At 43.3% G+C, this 17122-nt stretch overlaps 1 protein-coding gene across 4 annotated transcripts in view; it reads right to left on the bottom strand.

Moving 5' to 3' along the window:
- Positions 1–3312: 3312 nt before the first annotated feature.
- Positions 3313–17122, bottom strand: part of UVRAG (UV radiation resistance associated) — a 352369-nt gene continuing 338559 nt past the window's right edge. For 3 of the 4 annotated variants that reach the window (XM_066368977.1, XM_066368987.1, XM_066368997.1), the window contains one exon: positions 3313–6155. In XM_066368977.1, the coding sequence (XP_066225074.1) occupies positions 5453–6155 (703 nt within the window). In that variant the 3' untranslated portion in view covers positions 3313–5452. Of the gene's footprint in view, positions 6156–13897; positions 13998–17122 lie in introns of those variants that run through there. The other variant, XM_066369007.1, reaches the window with a different exon arrangement.

The raw sequence follows: 17122 nt of genomic DNA, 5'->3' as shown, positions 1-17122 counted from the left end.
AGCCAGTGCACGTCAGGGCTCCCTGTGTCTTGTATGTGAGAGCCCTCCCCTGGGCTCTGAATCCCGACCAGCTGATCTGCCAGGCTGAGCTCCCCATTCAAGCTGCCCAGACCGCCTCCTTCCTGACTGCTCACATGTGCTTCTTAGAAGGTTGTCTGTTATTTCTGTCCACTCCCACTCTCCATTCCTTTTTAATTTGCTGCTTGTGACTCAGGGACTAAGAGAAGCTCAGAACTGCGTTTTGTACAAAACCAAAGGGACCCGAGCCTGCTCCTCTGCCCCTGGCAGTTCTGTGCCTGGGCTTGGGTGGCTACAGCTATTTTACAAACTAGCTCAGTTTTTCTTTCTTCCTTTTTTTTTTTTTTTTATTTGTATTTTTCTGAAGCTGGAAACGGGGAGAGACAGACAGACTCCCGCATGCGCCCAACCGGGATCCACCTGGCACGCCCACTAGGGGCGACGCTCTGCCCACCAGGGGGCGTTGCTCTGCCACGACCAGAGCCACTCTAGCGCCTGGGGCAGAGGCCAAGGAGCCATCCCCAGCGCCCAGGCCATCTCCGCTCCAATGGAGCCTTGGCTGCGGGAGGGGAAGAGAGAGACAGAGAGGAAGGAGGGGGGGTGGAGAAGCAAATGGGCGCTTCTCCTATGTGCCCTGGCCGGGAATCGAACCCGGGTCCCCCTGCACGCCAGGCTGACGCTCTACCGCTGAGCCAACCAGCCAGGGCTCTTTCTTCCTTTTTAAATATTTATTTATTGATTTTAGAGAGGGTGAGGGGGAAAGAGAGAGAGAGAGACAATAATCTGTTCCCATCTGTACTGTACCCTGACTAGGGATCAAACCCACACCTTTGTGTATCAGGACAATGCTCTAACCAACCTAGCTACCCGGCCAGAGCTGAAGTTTTCATTTTTATCTTGATCATGACTGTTCTTTTTCTGGATTGCTGATACCGCCAGCCTCTAAAAAGTGAGGAATTATTTTATAGACATGTATTTTTTATTCATTTAAAATCCACAAGGCTGAGCTGTTTACCTACAAAACTATAATTAGATGTACTGAGAGGAAAAAAGAAAAAGAAAAAGAAAGCTTTTATCTACTTCAAGTAAAATTCAGAGCTCTGGGCACCAATTTAGCCTTCAGTGAGGCAGCTGAAACGGTGGTAGAGTATTTCTGGAAGAGGTGGGCCAAAATAAGTTCATCTGCTGGTGTTAAGAAATATGAAAATTAAGCTAATTAGGCTTCCAGGGTATGTCTCAACTCTGTCCATGCCACCCACCCAAACACCTTGAAACACTTGATATTTGCTTAGAGCTTAGTTCTTCAAAAGCTTCAGTCCTGACACATCCTCAGTGTGTACAGAATGAACATCTGTATTTCAGGTGTCCCACCAGAGCCTGACACTTATAATGCAAGGAGACCCCGTTGAATGACTAACTCCTCCCAGTTTGCATGGTGATTTGCAAAGATCATTAAGTGCTTTCCTCAAAATATTTCTGTTTAACACTATCCAACCCTGGGAGCAGGTGGGTATTACCCCTACTTCACAGACTAGGAGTGGGATTTAGAGAGATTAAGTAGTTGTGCCCATTCGTTAAAACAGGTGACAGTGCTAAACAAGTCTCAGGGCCTCGTCACTACTCAGTGGCCTCCCACACGACAAAAGGGAAACAACATTGACAGCGCAGGCCACACACAAACAGAATGGTGAGGGCCGAGTTCTAAGTTTTTACAGATTTAAAATGGGGGGTCTTAAAAGTACAATGACTGGACCAGAGTCAGAGCTTCAAAGGGGCCAAGTTGGGGCATTCAAATTAAGCTTCTACAGAGTAGATGCTGGCTGCGCTCTTTGTACCACACAAAACAATCCAGTCTGTTATTCAATACTTACCCTGAAATAAATCGTTAGGGACAGAAGGCTGTGTCTCCTTTGTCAGACAGATTTTTCTAAACCAAAAGGAAAAATTAAATAGACTCAAAAAAGTATCACTATAGTCCAGCCTCAACTGGGCTGCCAGTCATAATTCAGATCTAACCAAGTCATTCTTCTGCTTTAAAGCCTGGCAGGGGAACCTACGAGTTGCTCTCTGCATGCATTCAAATCTCTTGACCTGGCACTTAAGTCCTGCCCATTGGCCTGCAATTCAACCTCTCTTCTCACCCTTCACATCCACTCAGACCCCGAGCACAGCAAACTCCTTGCCTTCTGCAAACACGAGGCCCCACCCTGCTCTTGCCATGTAGTCTCCACCACCTGTAATGTGAAATTCCCCAGAGCTTTTATCTGCGTTACAACCTCCACAAACCTTTCCTGATCCTGAGTCAGAAAAGCTTTCTCTGCATTCCACAGGACGGCTTGGATCCCGTCACCATAAAACTAACCCACTGAATTATAACTGTTAATATACCTAATCCCCCACTCCACTAGACTGTGGCAGAAGTCGAGGCTTATTAATCTTTGTATTAACCTTGTCTAGAGAAAAGAGAAGAGAGAGAGAGAGAGAGGGAGAGAGAGAGAGCTTGTTCAAGAAATGTGGAGTGGCTGGCCGACTGAGAACAAGGTTTTCATACTTCGCTTCAGTATGAAACTCAAAACAATGAAGAAGACAGGACTCAAACATAGCAGGGAAATAACATACACTTTTACTCTCAAAATAAATACTAATCAATTTTATTTTATAAATACAGATGCTGAGTTTTCTTCCAATTACCAACAGATCAGTTTCACATGCCATTTATTATTGGTGGTGGTAAAAAAATTATTTAAATAACCGGTTAGGTCAGGATAAATGGGCACCATTAGAACTGCTAAAAAAATATAGCTGGATACAATCTTCCAAAACTAATATTCTGAGGGGGGGAAAAATCTCTGGAATTTCTAAAGTAAGAGGAAGCAGAGAGAGAAAACACAATCAAATATTCATTTGATAACATTTGCTGGCTGTTAAAACTGTCTCAGCTACACAAAAGCTGAAAGGGCTCGGAGTAGTTCAGAAAAGGGTAGTAGTGAGCTTTCATTTCAACTTATATCCTCAAAGCAATTTTTTTTTTGTAAATTACACAATTAAAAAGAAAAAGGTTAGTAGGAGATAATAACTCATCCCATATTTTGGCCATGGCCACTTTAAACAGAGGCAATGCTAATTCTGTCGCATTGGAAAATGTTGAACAGTTATTTCTGGACACATGTAAGTGTAAGTCTGTAGGTTCTACTCAGGTCATGGCAGAAACTAAAGACATCAAAAATATTCAAATGAAAACCCAAAACCCAAGCTAAACAAACCCAAACCTAATTGGTGTTTTGAGGCACAACATTATTGGACACAAGTGGACCAAGCAAATGTGTCAAGAACTACTGATCTGTTCTGAGCCATCTAATTACATTCATGGCAGGGCTCCATGTGGAGGGGTGAAAAGCTGTGAACCCCAGAATCAGGGGTCCCAATGAGACAGATGGAAGCCCAGAGCTCCAGCCAGTCACGTGGAATCTGAGATGACCCTGTAACAACAGGTGCTCTGACGGGTGCCTCTGCGTGTGCTGCCAGGAGCCGGGCTGGAGGGCTCGCAGCTGAATACACCTTGTCTTTGAGTTTGGCATAAAGTTTAAAGTCCACTCCTATATCTTGGGAAATCACAATCGTGTGATTCACCTCCCATTGTTCAATGTTAACACAGTCCTTCAAAAACCTTTTTTGGGGGGAAGGAGGTGTAGCTGTTACTTCACTGGGGGACCCCACAGACCAATCTGACGTGTATCCTAGGCCCCGTCTATCCCCACCCTCTTTGATTCTGAAATGAATGACAGTACATTACAGATGGCTTCTGCTCCAACTTTGGAGCAGCCCTACCTTTTATGAGAAATTCATGCGGATTTCTTCAGGTCAAGTTAGAGCTTTTAATTGCTTGCAGGTGGGTTTGTCTGTCATGCAGTGATTCTGTGAGTCTTCTTTACATGAAAAATAACAACATGAACTATCCCATTTCAAGTGTTGCTATAAATTAAAAGAGCCCAGGAGCGCTGGACAAAACATGAAAATGATTATGAAACCTCTGAGTTAAGATGTTATGTCGGACAAATGCAGCTACTAGAGATTGCACCTGTGAAGGTGTTTGTGTTGCTATAACAACATGTAAATTCAAATGAAGTCAACATTAGCTTAGATACAGCCCGGTTTTTGCTCAGGCTAGTCCTGTCATGACTTAACACATGGAGATGTGGTTTCAAGAGGAATTTGAAGCTGGGAAAAAAAAATCAGGTCGAGTGAAGTACACTCAATTTTTATTCTTCTATATAATACATGGATATATGAATAAGTTTTCCTTAAAGAGCTTGCAACCCTGAGGCGATGTTCTTGGGTATATAAAATATAAAGCAATAGCAAATGAAAGTTGGGCTCCAAGAATGACAATTGGACTTCAAAAACATAATTTAATATTTATGCAATTGCACATATACCAACAGCACTCTATACCTCATCTAGTCTCTTAGTCCAGCTACCTCAACCGCCTTGCAGTCTGCTACTGGGCAGCCTGACTTTCTACATATATTTCATCACATACAAGGTCTTCCATTCCAACTGAAATTTAATAAATTAACATGGGATTTACACACAGGGGTTTTGTCTGGTGAGTGCGCTGCCAGAAAGCACGCCTACTTTTTGACTGCAGCATCTGCCCACATAAACACTTTGGCCCTCAAAGGGGACTGGATGCCATCTGACTATAGAATCTTGGGGCCCTTGAGGGTTCCCTGGGATCCACCAAAGATGAGGTTTTTCATCTAGTTTAAGGGCTATATCAAGGGTGTGGCTGATGGGAGCAGGTGGAAGGTCACAGCCACTGCGTTAAAGAGCCAGTGACCCTGTCCTCAGTTTTCAGGACGCACAACCACCCGCCGTGAAATGGGGCGGCAGCGGGGTCTGCAGGTGCCTGTGGGCCAGAGGCAGATGAACTTGGGTCTCGGAGACTATTGTGCTTCTTATTCTTTAGCCTAATGGATGGCCAAAGTTCCTTCAGTAAATAGTAGAAATCTTTTTCTAAAATTCAGTTTCCCCAAAGTTTTATAAACTGTGGTAAGGGCAAATGCTTGAGAAACTAAAGGTGAGTTCATTATATTATTTATATATTATCATCTTCCCTCTGAGGATAACATAGAAGTGTAAATAAAAAAGCAGACAAATACTTATAAGGTGACTCGAGCTAGAGAGTGACTGACTTTTGCCTTAAAATAATTGTCAGGCCCGAAAAGCAAATCTTGTGAGCAAAATCTAACTTTGTCTGGCCACTGATACACATTGATCCTGAGTCCCTCTGCGATTCACAAAGTTTGTTTTTCTGAGGAATATCCTCCACTAATACTTGTTATGTCATAATCATTACAAAGGGTAACCAGTGCAGCTTTATCCTCATTTTAGGCAGCAACCCTGCCCTGGTCCTACTGTCTGTCTGCTCGCTTCACTTATCAGAACTCCTGCGCGGCCGCCGGAAGCTAGATACGTTTTCATTCAGTGCATAGATCCTCCGGGAGAACTCTTCAAATTCTCCCAGAACTTGTTCGTCACACTCCACTGCCACAGCACTGTCCACGGGGATGCAGTTAAATGCTTCCAGCTGATCACTTGAGGTGAAACCGGTGGCTTCCAGCCCGATGATCTCTTCTGCCTGCTCCACGGTGCAGCAGAGCTCAGCGTCTGAGCCCGGGGGGAACTCGCCCGGAAGCTGGACACTGGTGGAGCCAGCCTGCTCACTGGGTAGGAGAGAGCCATTTACTGCGGCAGGATGCCCAGAGATGGCTGCTCCTTGTTCCTGACTGGTGTTCACACTCACATGGCCTCCATTTAAGCTGTCACCCAAATCTACTCCTTTTTTCTGGTTTTCTTTGGAGAAGTCCGAGGAGGTCTCTAAGGAGGAGGACAGAGATGTTGTCCTTCTCTCAGATTCTCCCAGGGAGGGGATGGCGGTCACAGGCTGGGCCGGTGTTGAGTTGTAGCTGGGGGGAGGGGTTTTGTACTGGAGTCTCTCGTTCTCCGAGCTGGCCCGTTTTCGGTGTCCTTTGTCTGGTGAAGGGATGCCTCCAGAGAAACCTACATCTGCACCCCCAAATATGGAGCTTTGTCTCTTTGGAACAGGGATTGCACTGGAGGTGTGATGTCTGTCGCTAGAAGACAAACAAAAATGAGAAGTTAACTTTAAACTTCAGAACTCAGTTTAAGCCTTCTGGATCCAGTTATAGGAAATAGTATGTTTAGGTTTGAGATAATAACAATTGATAATCAATCTTAGTATATCAATCAATTGTAGTGTCTGAATGAAAGAAATAAGCCGAAGCATTCTTAGTTCAAATTTGGGAGCTTCCTTTAAGAATACAAGGCATAATCAAATTATCCAGAGGACAACACCCAGGTAAGAGTGAGGAGAGAAAGCACGTCATACAGGGAAAGAGCTGAAGTAGCTGGAGGGACTGGATCTGGAAAGAAAAATATATAAGGGATGTAATCAACTCTATATATTTGAAGGGCTATCCATATTCTTATTTATGTTTTTCATATTGAACTGATTTTATCTTCATAAAGCAGGCATCCTTATTTGGCAGAGCAGCTAAATGACTTGCCCATGATACCTCAGTGAGGCAGTGGCAAGGCTAGTCTAAAACTCACGGCTCGTCTGACCTGTGGCGGTGCAGTGGATAAAGCGTCGACTTGGAACACTGAAGTTGCTGGTTTGAAAACCTGGACCTGCCTGGTTAAGGCACATATGGGAGTTGATGCTTCCTGCTCCTCCCCCTTCTCTCTCTCTCTCCCCTCTCTAAAAATGAATGAATGAATGAATAAATAAATAAATAAATCTTAAAACAAGAACAAAAACAACTCATAGCTCATGATGTAATGATCAATAGCTTTTCCAATACCCAAATGCTAATCACTTGGATTAGAGAACTGACAGAGAGGGGATCATTTTATAAAATGACAAATTAGTTTGGGAAATGACTTCTCCTTTACAAGGCTAGTTTTGTAAGTTTGGTCTTCAGTGCCTTCTTTCAAACTTGAATTACTTCTCAGGAAGATACTTTGGGCCAGCAATAATAATCCTTATTAAGTGATACAAATTTTAGTTTCTAAAGTAATTTCACATACATCATTTCATTTGGTCCTTACAAAAATCCTGTCAAGAAAGCAGAGTACACATTATTACTCTTAAGTCTGAAATAATAAATAACAATTAGTTCATGGAAAGAGAGTGTCCAGACTCTGGAAATAATGGCCATGTTATATACTGTGCTAATAAAACCATCTCTAGAGTATCGATCACAGTTTTTGATATTATACTTGGATGAAGCTAGTCAGCTTCAATATAAGTATATGAATAGACTGCGTCCAGAGACAGAGGGAGGTAGAAACACCAGGCCTGCTGACTCGAGTGTTCTTCAAGTGAGGAGGCACACAGGGAAGAGGTCTGCAAGAGGACAGCGACTGGCAGGAGCAGAGGCTGGACCTGAAACCACACCCACCGAACCAACAGCCACTGCAGCTGCTGGCCTGGGGGTGGAAACAAATGTGGGAGGGCAGGCCCTGCCTCTGAGGAGCTTCCAGTCTGTAGGAGAGAGACATCCATACTGACCTAAGTAACACAAATGGGATGTGCCCTGGGAAAGAAGAAAGGATCTAGGGTTCCTTATATGTGTTCACAGCCACAAGCCCTTACACCAGCTCCCTGCTCCCTCTTCTCTCGGACCTTATCTGCTGCTGGATAATCCCTGCTCCCTCAGTCACCTAAGCGAGGGTTATTCTTGAGAAAAGGCAAGCACAAGGCGTCTAATCCGCAGGCCCATCAGACAACCCTGCTTGGCTGTAAGTGTTGGTGCCAGGAGAGAGTTCATGATTAGGGGTGGTGTTCAGTGGGGTGTACAGAACCAGGCAAGTAGACCAGTAAATCACTGTTTTTAGTTCTCAAAATAAACAAAACAAAACAGAGCCAAGTCTGCTGGCCTTAATCTCAGTTTTCAGTTACTATATTGTCAAAGCTCACAGTAACTGAGTGAACCACACATCCCTGCAAACCTTGTTTTCACTCTACCGCTTGCTGACATGGCCTTCTCTAAATGATTTTGCGGGGGCCTACGTAAGCAAACCAAAACAGAGCATCAGCACTACCCAGAGTCCATTCCGGGCAATTCCCAGCCAGCCTCGTTGGGGTGGGAAGCACCAGGTGAAATATCCTGGAACGGTGAAGGCGGTGCTGCGGGCCCAGGACTAGACGCCAGGCGCTGAACCGCTCAAGGCTGTGAAGGGGGAAGCCAGGAGGCCTCCCTGCCGCCACCGCCCCCTCCCCATCCTGCTCTGCCTCTCCACGGGGCTGATGAAAGGCAGAGCATGAGAAACAAGCCAGGTACAACCAGCGTGCTTACAACACAGAGGAAAGGGGGTTATTCTGTAGTCCTTCATGATTTTCAGACACCCTGAAAGCTCTATTTTGCACAACAGGAAAGTAATAAAGTGTGACTCCCCTCCCTACAACAACAGTGGGAAGGAAGCTACCGTCTTCCTGGGAATCAATAATGCTGAATCCTCACCTCTGCCCTGTGGAAAGGCAGGCAGATGAGTGGGTTCTCTGGTCTCTTTGCGGTTGCAGAACCCACACCTGAACTAGACTTGGTCTGACTTGAGAGCCCACACAGTCTGTGGCATCTCACGTGGGAAAAACCATGTTCCAGTTCAACTAACATTTGCTAAGTGTGGATGATACGCCAGACTTCCAGCTACAGGCCATTCTATTGGCTTTTCATTTATCTCCCCCAGCTTATATCTGAGCTCTGTGGTGTTACTCCCGTTTTAAGGATGGATTCTTAGGCATTTGAGAAGTAGACTTTGGTACTTTGACATCTGATTTTGTGATATTCTTCTCTAGGTCCCTTGGATTTTCATGAGAATCTAGTAATGATAGTTTGACATACAATCTGGAAAACTCCAGTAACAGTAAAATGAAAATGAGTTATACTACAGATAGGCAAAAAGAAGTCTATGCATCTAAAGTTTACCCTTTAAACACCACATTGTCTCCCCCCTCCCATTTTTAGCCATGTGTAATGAAACCTTTCAAAGTTTTTTATTAAAGTCTTTCTCATAATCTTAAAAAGAGTAAGCTGAACAAAAAAAGGGATTTTCATAACTTTGGCCCATCACTATGAACATGTATTACTAAACTATGACACAGTAAAGACACTAGGATTTTCAGTGGCGTGTTTCTTAGGACATGAGTCTGGGTGATCAGTCTACATGTTAGCATTTCTGTGTCCTCCCTAACGGTCACTGCCAGGTGGTTGTGTCAATGCGCTCGCCTGCAGGGGCTCCTCTTCTTTAATGTTTGCTTCTGATCTGCTGTGTTCTTATACAGTAGATGTCCTAAGACTTGTGTGCAAAGAAGAGTAAATAGAATTTGAGTGATGGGCCAGTAGATGTGCTAGGCATAATATTCTTTATTATGAGTTTTATAATATTAGTTTTGGCTGCTCAGAATTAATTTTTATTACATCCAGGACCTTAGCAATGTTCCTGATTTTTAAGACAGCTGAGCTCCACACAGCTGAAGTGTTGAATGATTACATTAAAAAATATACAAACACACATGCATTTTTAATTATTGTAATAATTTTCCCTGGAAAATTCAAAATATATAAACCATATGAAAAATAAAAATCACTCATAAGGCTAACCACTATTAATTTTGGATATTTTCCCTTCAGACTTTGATTTTTATGAGTGTGTGTTTAATTTTAAAAGACCAAATAAATCTAAAATTGTGTTTGTGGTATATATATACAATTCTGTATCCTGTTGTTGAATGTCATTAAAATCTCTTGGTAAACAATTCTAAATGGTTGCTCCATTGACTAGAATATCATCATTTGCTTAATCGTTCCCTAAGTATTATAGATTTAGGATATTTCTAGAATTTTACTATTAAGAAACTACTCTAAGCATATCCATATAAAAACATAATGCATAAATTTTTAATAAAATTTGATTTTCATATTTATTCGAAGGTTTCCAGGTGAAACTTTCATTTCACATTTCAGTAGAAGCTAAATTCTTAAAAGAAAAAAAGCATTTTACCTCTACTACTGCCTAAAAAAAGGTAAAAGGTAGCAATTAAAAAGGCAAACAATAGATCAAAAATGAAGGCCCAGAAGGTTTCATTTTGTCTGATCACAGTCTAGCTTTATGATTACTTCATCTAGATGGAAGAAGAGGTCGAAACACATAGATTTCCCAGTTTATATGACCAATTTTTTTTTTTTCTTTTTCTGAAGCTGGAAACGGGGAGAGACAGTCAGACAGACTCCCGCATGCGCCTGACCGGGATCCACCCGGCACGCCCACCAGGGGCGACGCTCTGCCCCTCTGGGGCGTCACTCTGCCGTGACCAGAGCCACTCTAGCGCCTGGGGCAGAGGCCAAGGAGCCATCCCCAGCGCCCGGGCCATCTTTGCTCCAATGGAGCCTCGGCTGCGGGAGGGGAAGAGAGAGACAGAGAGGAAGGAGGGAGGGGGGTGGAGAAGCAAATGGGCGCTTCTCTTGTGTGCCCTGGCCGGGAATTGAACCCGGGACTTCTGCACGCCAGGCCGACGCTCTATCACTGAGCCAACCGGCCAGGGTCTATATGACCAATTTTTAAAGGCTGTTGATAATTTACTTATCAGATAAAATTAGTCTGTTATTTAAGTTATGATGAGTAACTTATAGGAAACTTCTACTCCTAGAAACAACCGGAGTGAACGAGGGTGTTTAGGGAGGAGTGGACACAGCAGGAAGCGTGCGAGCTTCGCTCTGTCTTCCACTTCTACCTTAGACTAGCGCCTGGGGCACAGTGCCTGAGGTTTAACTACTGCGCAGAGTCCTCAATTCACTGCACACGTTCTCCTTATCACCCTGTGCCTTGAGTGGATGTCTCTTCCAGCTTGGCTTAGGTCCAAACTGGAAACATGACATCTGGAGTTTAATGCTGCAATTATAAGGAATTTATTAAAAAACAATGACCCAAAGATACTGTAATTGCAAATGTACTAGGCCATGGTTTAGTGAAACAGGGCACAGACTGTTGAATAACTGAACCACATCGAGCCTGTTAAATTACTTAATAAAGCTTTGCTACAAGTAAAAAAGGATATCCTATGGTCACAAACGATGTAGCATGATGAGGGAGAGGCCAAGTTTTGGAGTTTAGAGGTCAAGGAGAACAGTCTGGTTTAAATTTGGCTTCTTTGGATCAAATCTTCTCTGATTTCTGTAAATTAAGGTGATTAATTTCTTTTTCGTTCCGTCAGTGCTCATTTGTTGCAGCTTGCTTTGTTCTCCCCTCAGCTGTATCTGGAGAGAGCAGTGATGAGAAAGAACATTCAAAGACCTGGACTCGACTCCTAGCTCTGCCTCTCCAACACGAGCCTGGCTGCAGTTCTGACTTCGCCACTTATCAGTTATATGACTGAAGTCACTTATCTTTCTGTGCTCCAGCTTTCTCCTTCATGAAACAGATTGTTGGACTATGGTAAGAAAGAAATAAAATGATGTACTTCAAATCCCTGGCAGGATGCCTGGCATACACATCGATGTCAATAGTAGCTGTAATAGTGGTTGTTGTCATTATTATTAGCTTCCATGGGTTTCAGATTCCAAAAGAATTACCATCATTTGACAGAAGGGGTACACTGAGGCTCAGAGACATTGATGTCTTGTGCAGGAACAGGGGAATAAGTGGCAGAGGAAAGACCAGAATCTCGATCTCTTCCTTCTATTGTTTCCCTGACACAGAACACTGCTGACAGCAGAGAACAACACAGAACTCTTCCCACCCACCCCACAGCCACTCCTCCACGAATTTGGCCTAGTGTGAAAGTGCTTTGGAGAAAAAAAGTACTAAGTCAATCAAAAGATTTATTCTGCCCAATGTGAAACTTCATTCCAGTCTTTTTCTTTTTAGTTGAGGACATGGGGTGGAGGAGGCTTTGGATAATGTAGAAATGCTCAAAGTACCTCTATTTACATGATCTACCAAATGCTTAGGGACTATAAGAACTTCCCAGAATCCTTTGTGGTACATTCCAATTGTCCCCAAACCCCTGATGCATCATGTTTTCCGTATGAATTTAGTTTCAGGGAGAGTTTTTGTAAGAGGCAGAATTTCTCTGTTTCCCCACAGTAAATAAGGAGAACCATGTTCAGAACTTTTATAACCATTACACAAATACCTGGCCATGAAGCCAACCTGGAGACAACAGAACCAGTTCGGGAAAGCACCGACCCAAAATGTGTTCCCATTTCCACATGGGAACCATATAAATATTCGAATACTCCATGTGCACTCCACCATTATAAATAAAGAAGTTGGCAAAGCACATCATTACTCCGAACTTGTTTCTTCTTCTGTAAAATGGGTATATCCACCTAAGTTGTTACAGTAAGAATTAAATGAGATATACAAGTAAAATTCTTGTTACAATGGGTAGATACAGCCCTGGCTGGTTGGCTCAGTGGTAGAGCGTTGGCCTGGTGTGCAGAAGTCCTGGGTTCAATTCCCGGCCAGGGCACACAGGAGAAGCACCCATCTGCTTCTCCACCCCTCCCCCTCTCCTTCCTCTCTGTCTCTCTCTTCCCCTCCCGCAGCCGAGGCTCCATTGGAGCAAAGATGGCCCGGGCGCTGGGGATGGCTCCATGGCCTCTGCCTCAGGTGCTAGAGTGGCTCTGGTCGCACCCGAGCGACGCCCCGGATTGGCAGAGCATCGCCCCCTGGTAGGCGTGCCGGGTGGATCCCAGTGGGGCGCATGCGGGAGTCTGTCTGACTGCCTCCCCGTTTCCAGCTTCAGGAAAAAACAAAAACAAAAACAAAAAAAAAACAATGGGTAGATACTCTGCAAAGCAATAATAATAAAACAATAGCAACTAACATTTATGAAGTACTGTGGTGTAAGCAATACTCTGTTAACAACTTCATACACGGTCTCATTTAATCCTCATATTTCTGTGAATTATTATAACACCACTTGCATTTTATAGATGAAGAAACTAAGGCACACAGGATTTTTAACCAAGGCTGTCTAAGTAAATATAGTTCTCTTCTCTTGCCCATTCCTAGGACTTGCCACCAAAACACCTACATTTGACCTCTATTTCTGTGTGAGGGAGGAGTGATAATCAGAACCATTTTTAGGTCAAGTGGCTTGGTATCTTTTCCTTCCATTCTTCATTAAGTTGGTGTAGTTTTCTTTCTGACCTCCTAAGACTTGTTAGGCTGTTACAAGAATGCTGATGCATTTTAAGCATCAATTATGAACAGAAATGCCAACTAACACAAAATTATATAAATGTGGAGATTTAGGGAAAAATGAAATAAAGGAAAAATAAAAACTTAGCACATCAAGAAAGTCCCTGAAGCAGGGGATGCATTCATAGCTATGTGAAAGATTTTTTCCTATTCTCTTTCAGAGTCACTCGTGCATGTTTTATCTGTCTACAACCAGGTCTCGTACTGTCAAGTATTAGGAAAGAGTACAATTCACAGTCTCAAATATGTATCTCTCCCTCTTACAAAATATTTCCTCTGAGGGACATTACTAGATCACAGCTGGTCAAAATGCTAAATCTTGATTGTCTGGATCCTGGCCAAAATCTACAGCTACAATTCTGTGGAATAAGAATACTTAAAAAGAAAAAAAAAAACCTTTTAAATAACATTTGATCTTCTTCTTTCTCCCCCTTGTAGCAAGTGATGACCTCATGGCAGCGAGAACTCTACATGGAGGTGTTTAAGTTGGTTTCCCGCCATTGGGAATGTTTGAAGCTCTAGGTATGACTCTGCGCCAATATCATGTCAACTGTGCTAAAAAGCAATAATAGTTTCTCACCTTCTTAAAGATTACTGCTTAAATAATGCAGAGCAGTGCCGGGCTGCACAGAGCGCCAGAAGCAGGTTGCCAAAGCAAAGCTGAGGTAGAATTACGTCTTTGGCAGCTAAGAAATTATGACATAAAGTTAGTTTTTTCAAAAAACAACCTCCATAAATAAGGCTACTATCCTTTTTCAAAATCCAGCGAAGAGTAGGATTTATCTTTCTCCTTTCTCTCAGATCAAGTAGAAGCACAGAGCCTCCTTTGGGAAAGCCAAATCTAACAGCTAGCTCTCAGCTCCCTAGGGAAGCTGGGGTTAATAGTTTTAAGCATGCAGTCTCCTGGCCACAGGCAAGCATCTGAAGACCTCTCACCATTACCAGATAAGTGAAAGTGCTTAATCTTTGCCCTGGATGTTAACAAAAACAAGAAACAAAATAAAAATAGAAACTATCTTGAGCCAAAAGCACTGGCTGAAATTTGTGCCAATGGTCACTTTTCCCTTGGGCTCAGCTTGAAAGGTTTCCTGCCAAAGTCTGACTAAATAAAAACAGAGAGTTAAAAAAGGTATAAATGAACAAGGGAGCCTTTAGATTTTCTTTGACGGAAAAGGCAAATTTCTGAAAGACAAAGTTCCATAGGCAAAGGATAAAACAAGCAAGCTGAAGAAACCCATTTCCCCAGGCTCTGTGATGAGAGGGCCTGGTCATCAGACTCCATGGCCTTAGGCAACAGAGCTCAGCTGGGAAAAGAGAGACCCAGCACAAGGCAGCAGACAGAGGCTGAGGGGGTGCCCACAGCCAGGAGGCCCATCTGGAAGCCAGCTCCGTCTCAAGACTGAGCACCCTGGGATCAGGGAATAGAGAATGATCCTCTAAAGAGATAAAGAGAGATCCCAGGAGGGTGATCAAGTCAACCACTACATCCATGAGCTTTCACTTTAAGAAATCATCATACAGCCTGACCAGGCTGTGGTGCAGTGGACAGAATGTCAGACTGGAATGCAGAGGACCCAGGTTCAAAACCCCAAGGTCGCCGGGTAAAGGGCGGGCTCATCTGGTTTGAGCAAGGCTCACCAGCCTGAACCCAAGGTCGCTGGCTTGAGCAAGGGGTCACTTACTCTGCTGGAGCCCTCTGGTCAAGGCACATATGAGAAAGCAATCAATGAACAACTAAGGTGTCGCAATGAAGAAATGATGTGTCTCATCTCTCTCGCTTCCTGCCTGTCTGTCCCTCTCTCTGTCTCTCTACCTCTATCACACACACACGCACACAAAAAAATCATCATACAAATTAATCTACTCACTCACAATCAGACAGCAAATGATATGAGGGATATAGAATAGTCTGTAAAACAGAAAGAGATGCCAGGGATGATGCTTAGGGACCCTGTGGAGTGTCTGGACAGCACCTAAGACATGGGAGTAATAAAGTGTTTACAATGAAAACTGGAAGACAAAACCTCTGACTTTGTCAGGGAAACCAGAACAGTAATCTCAGAGCCCAACCCCAGCAGGAACTCTACAGGGAAATTAAAATCTCAGTCAGAGAATGCTTTCAGAATCTAAAAAGCTGATTTGCAAAGAGAGCTAAAGGAAGCTTTAGGCCCCAGAGGCCAATGCATAACAGACTCTGTGAAACTAAGTCTGTGAATGATGCTGCTAAAGCAGAACTACCACGACGATTCATAAGCTCTGACATGAACCAAACCATGGGGCTTTAGTAGTTTGTTATTCTCAAAGATAAATGGATAGGTTGGCCACTATTTTCAGATATGCTGGAGGCCTTCGGAAGAAGTGCTTGAATTACATTTTGCCATCATTTAATCATTGCCTCGTAAGAGGTTATGGGATGTCTTGGGAACCTTATCTTAGGTGGTCTCTGTAGCACTAAAAGAGGTGCAGTGTAACACTGTATGCACATTAACAGAACATATTAACAAATTAAATGATTTACTTCCTTACTCAAATATATACTGAGTGTCTACTATGCATAAGGCACTGGGTACTAGACATTATTGCGTCTGGGATACTATAATGATTGAGGGGGAAAGCCATGGTTCCTGCTTTTATGGAGCTTACACCACAGTGAGAGAGGACAGGCATTTGTCAACAAAATTACAAACAGAAACATAAAACGACAGCCTCTGACACAGGCCACGCAGGGGAGGACATGGATTAAGAAAAACTTGTAACAGAACTGCCCCAGGAAGGCCAAGATTCAAAGGGCAAGTACAATTCTTCACCAGGTTAAGAATGGGTTAGCAGATGAGAGAATCTGTTGTAAGACATTTTAATCTCAACGTAATTATAAGGGAGGCTGTACTGAGTAGTGGTTAAAACAGGGGCCCTACACGTGTCCTGCCGGGGCTCAAAGCTTAGCACTTCCACTTGATGGCTGTGTCACCTGTAAGTTACTTCAACCTCTCTGTGCCTTTGTTTCCTCATCTGTAAGCTGACAGAGCATAATGGGTCTTAATTCACAGGGTCGCTGTGAAGACTAAAAAATTAACTACATGATATATTCAAAATGCTTTGAAAGAGTATCTTTGAAAGAATAACAGTCATCTGATTTAGCTATAATGACATTATTTATTATTATAATACATTGCTGTCCACTAGCAGAAGAATTGTTGAACAACCATCAAATAAAATGATTTTTTAATTAAAGACTTTATTTATTAATTTTAGAGAGGAAAGGGGAAGAGAGAGAGAGAGAGAGAGAGAGAGAAAGAGAGAGGGGGAGAGAGAAGGGGGAAGGAGCGGGAAGCATCACCTCATGTAGCAGTTGCTTCTCGTACGTGCCTTGACAGGGCAAGCCCAGGGTCTCAAAACAGCGACCTCAGCATTCCAGGTCTGTGATTTAGCCACCGCGCCATCACAGGTCAGGCATAAAATAATCTTTAACAATTCCGAAGTTGAAACACAGGGTATATATCTAAATTGAACTCAGTCACACTGAGGCAGACAGTGATCATTTCTAACACTGCAATCCTTGTCAGCTTTTGATGGGCAACGTCGATAAACTAACTACACAGCCTTCTTGGAAGTTAAGAGTAGAGTGCTTTAGATCCAGAAGGATGCTTATCTGCTGATACTTACACCACGTGCTAAAGAATCCCTCCTGAAAAACAATTAGTACAGGATACATGAGTGGCTTTTCTAATTCCTTCCCTCATTCATTTAAGGATATTCCTCTTCCAAAGCCAAATTCAAGTCCTACCTCCTTCATTAAGTCTTCAAACACGCC

Source organism: Saccopteryx leptura, chromosome 1 (assembly GCF_036850995.1).
Source record: "Saccopteryx leptura isolate mSacLep1 chromosome 1, mSacLep1_pri_phased_curated, whole genome shotgun sequence".
In the NCBI taxonomy this organism is placed as follows: Eukaryota; Metazoa; Chordata; class Mammalia; order Chiroptera; family Emballonuridae; genus Saccopteryx; species Saccopteryx leptura.
The sequence above is the reverse complement of the archived record's forward strand: the minus strand, read 5'-3'. Positions and strand labels throughout refer to the sequence as shown.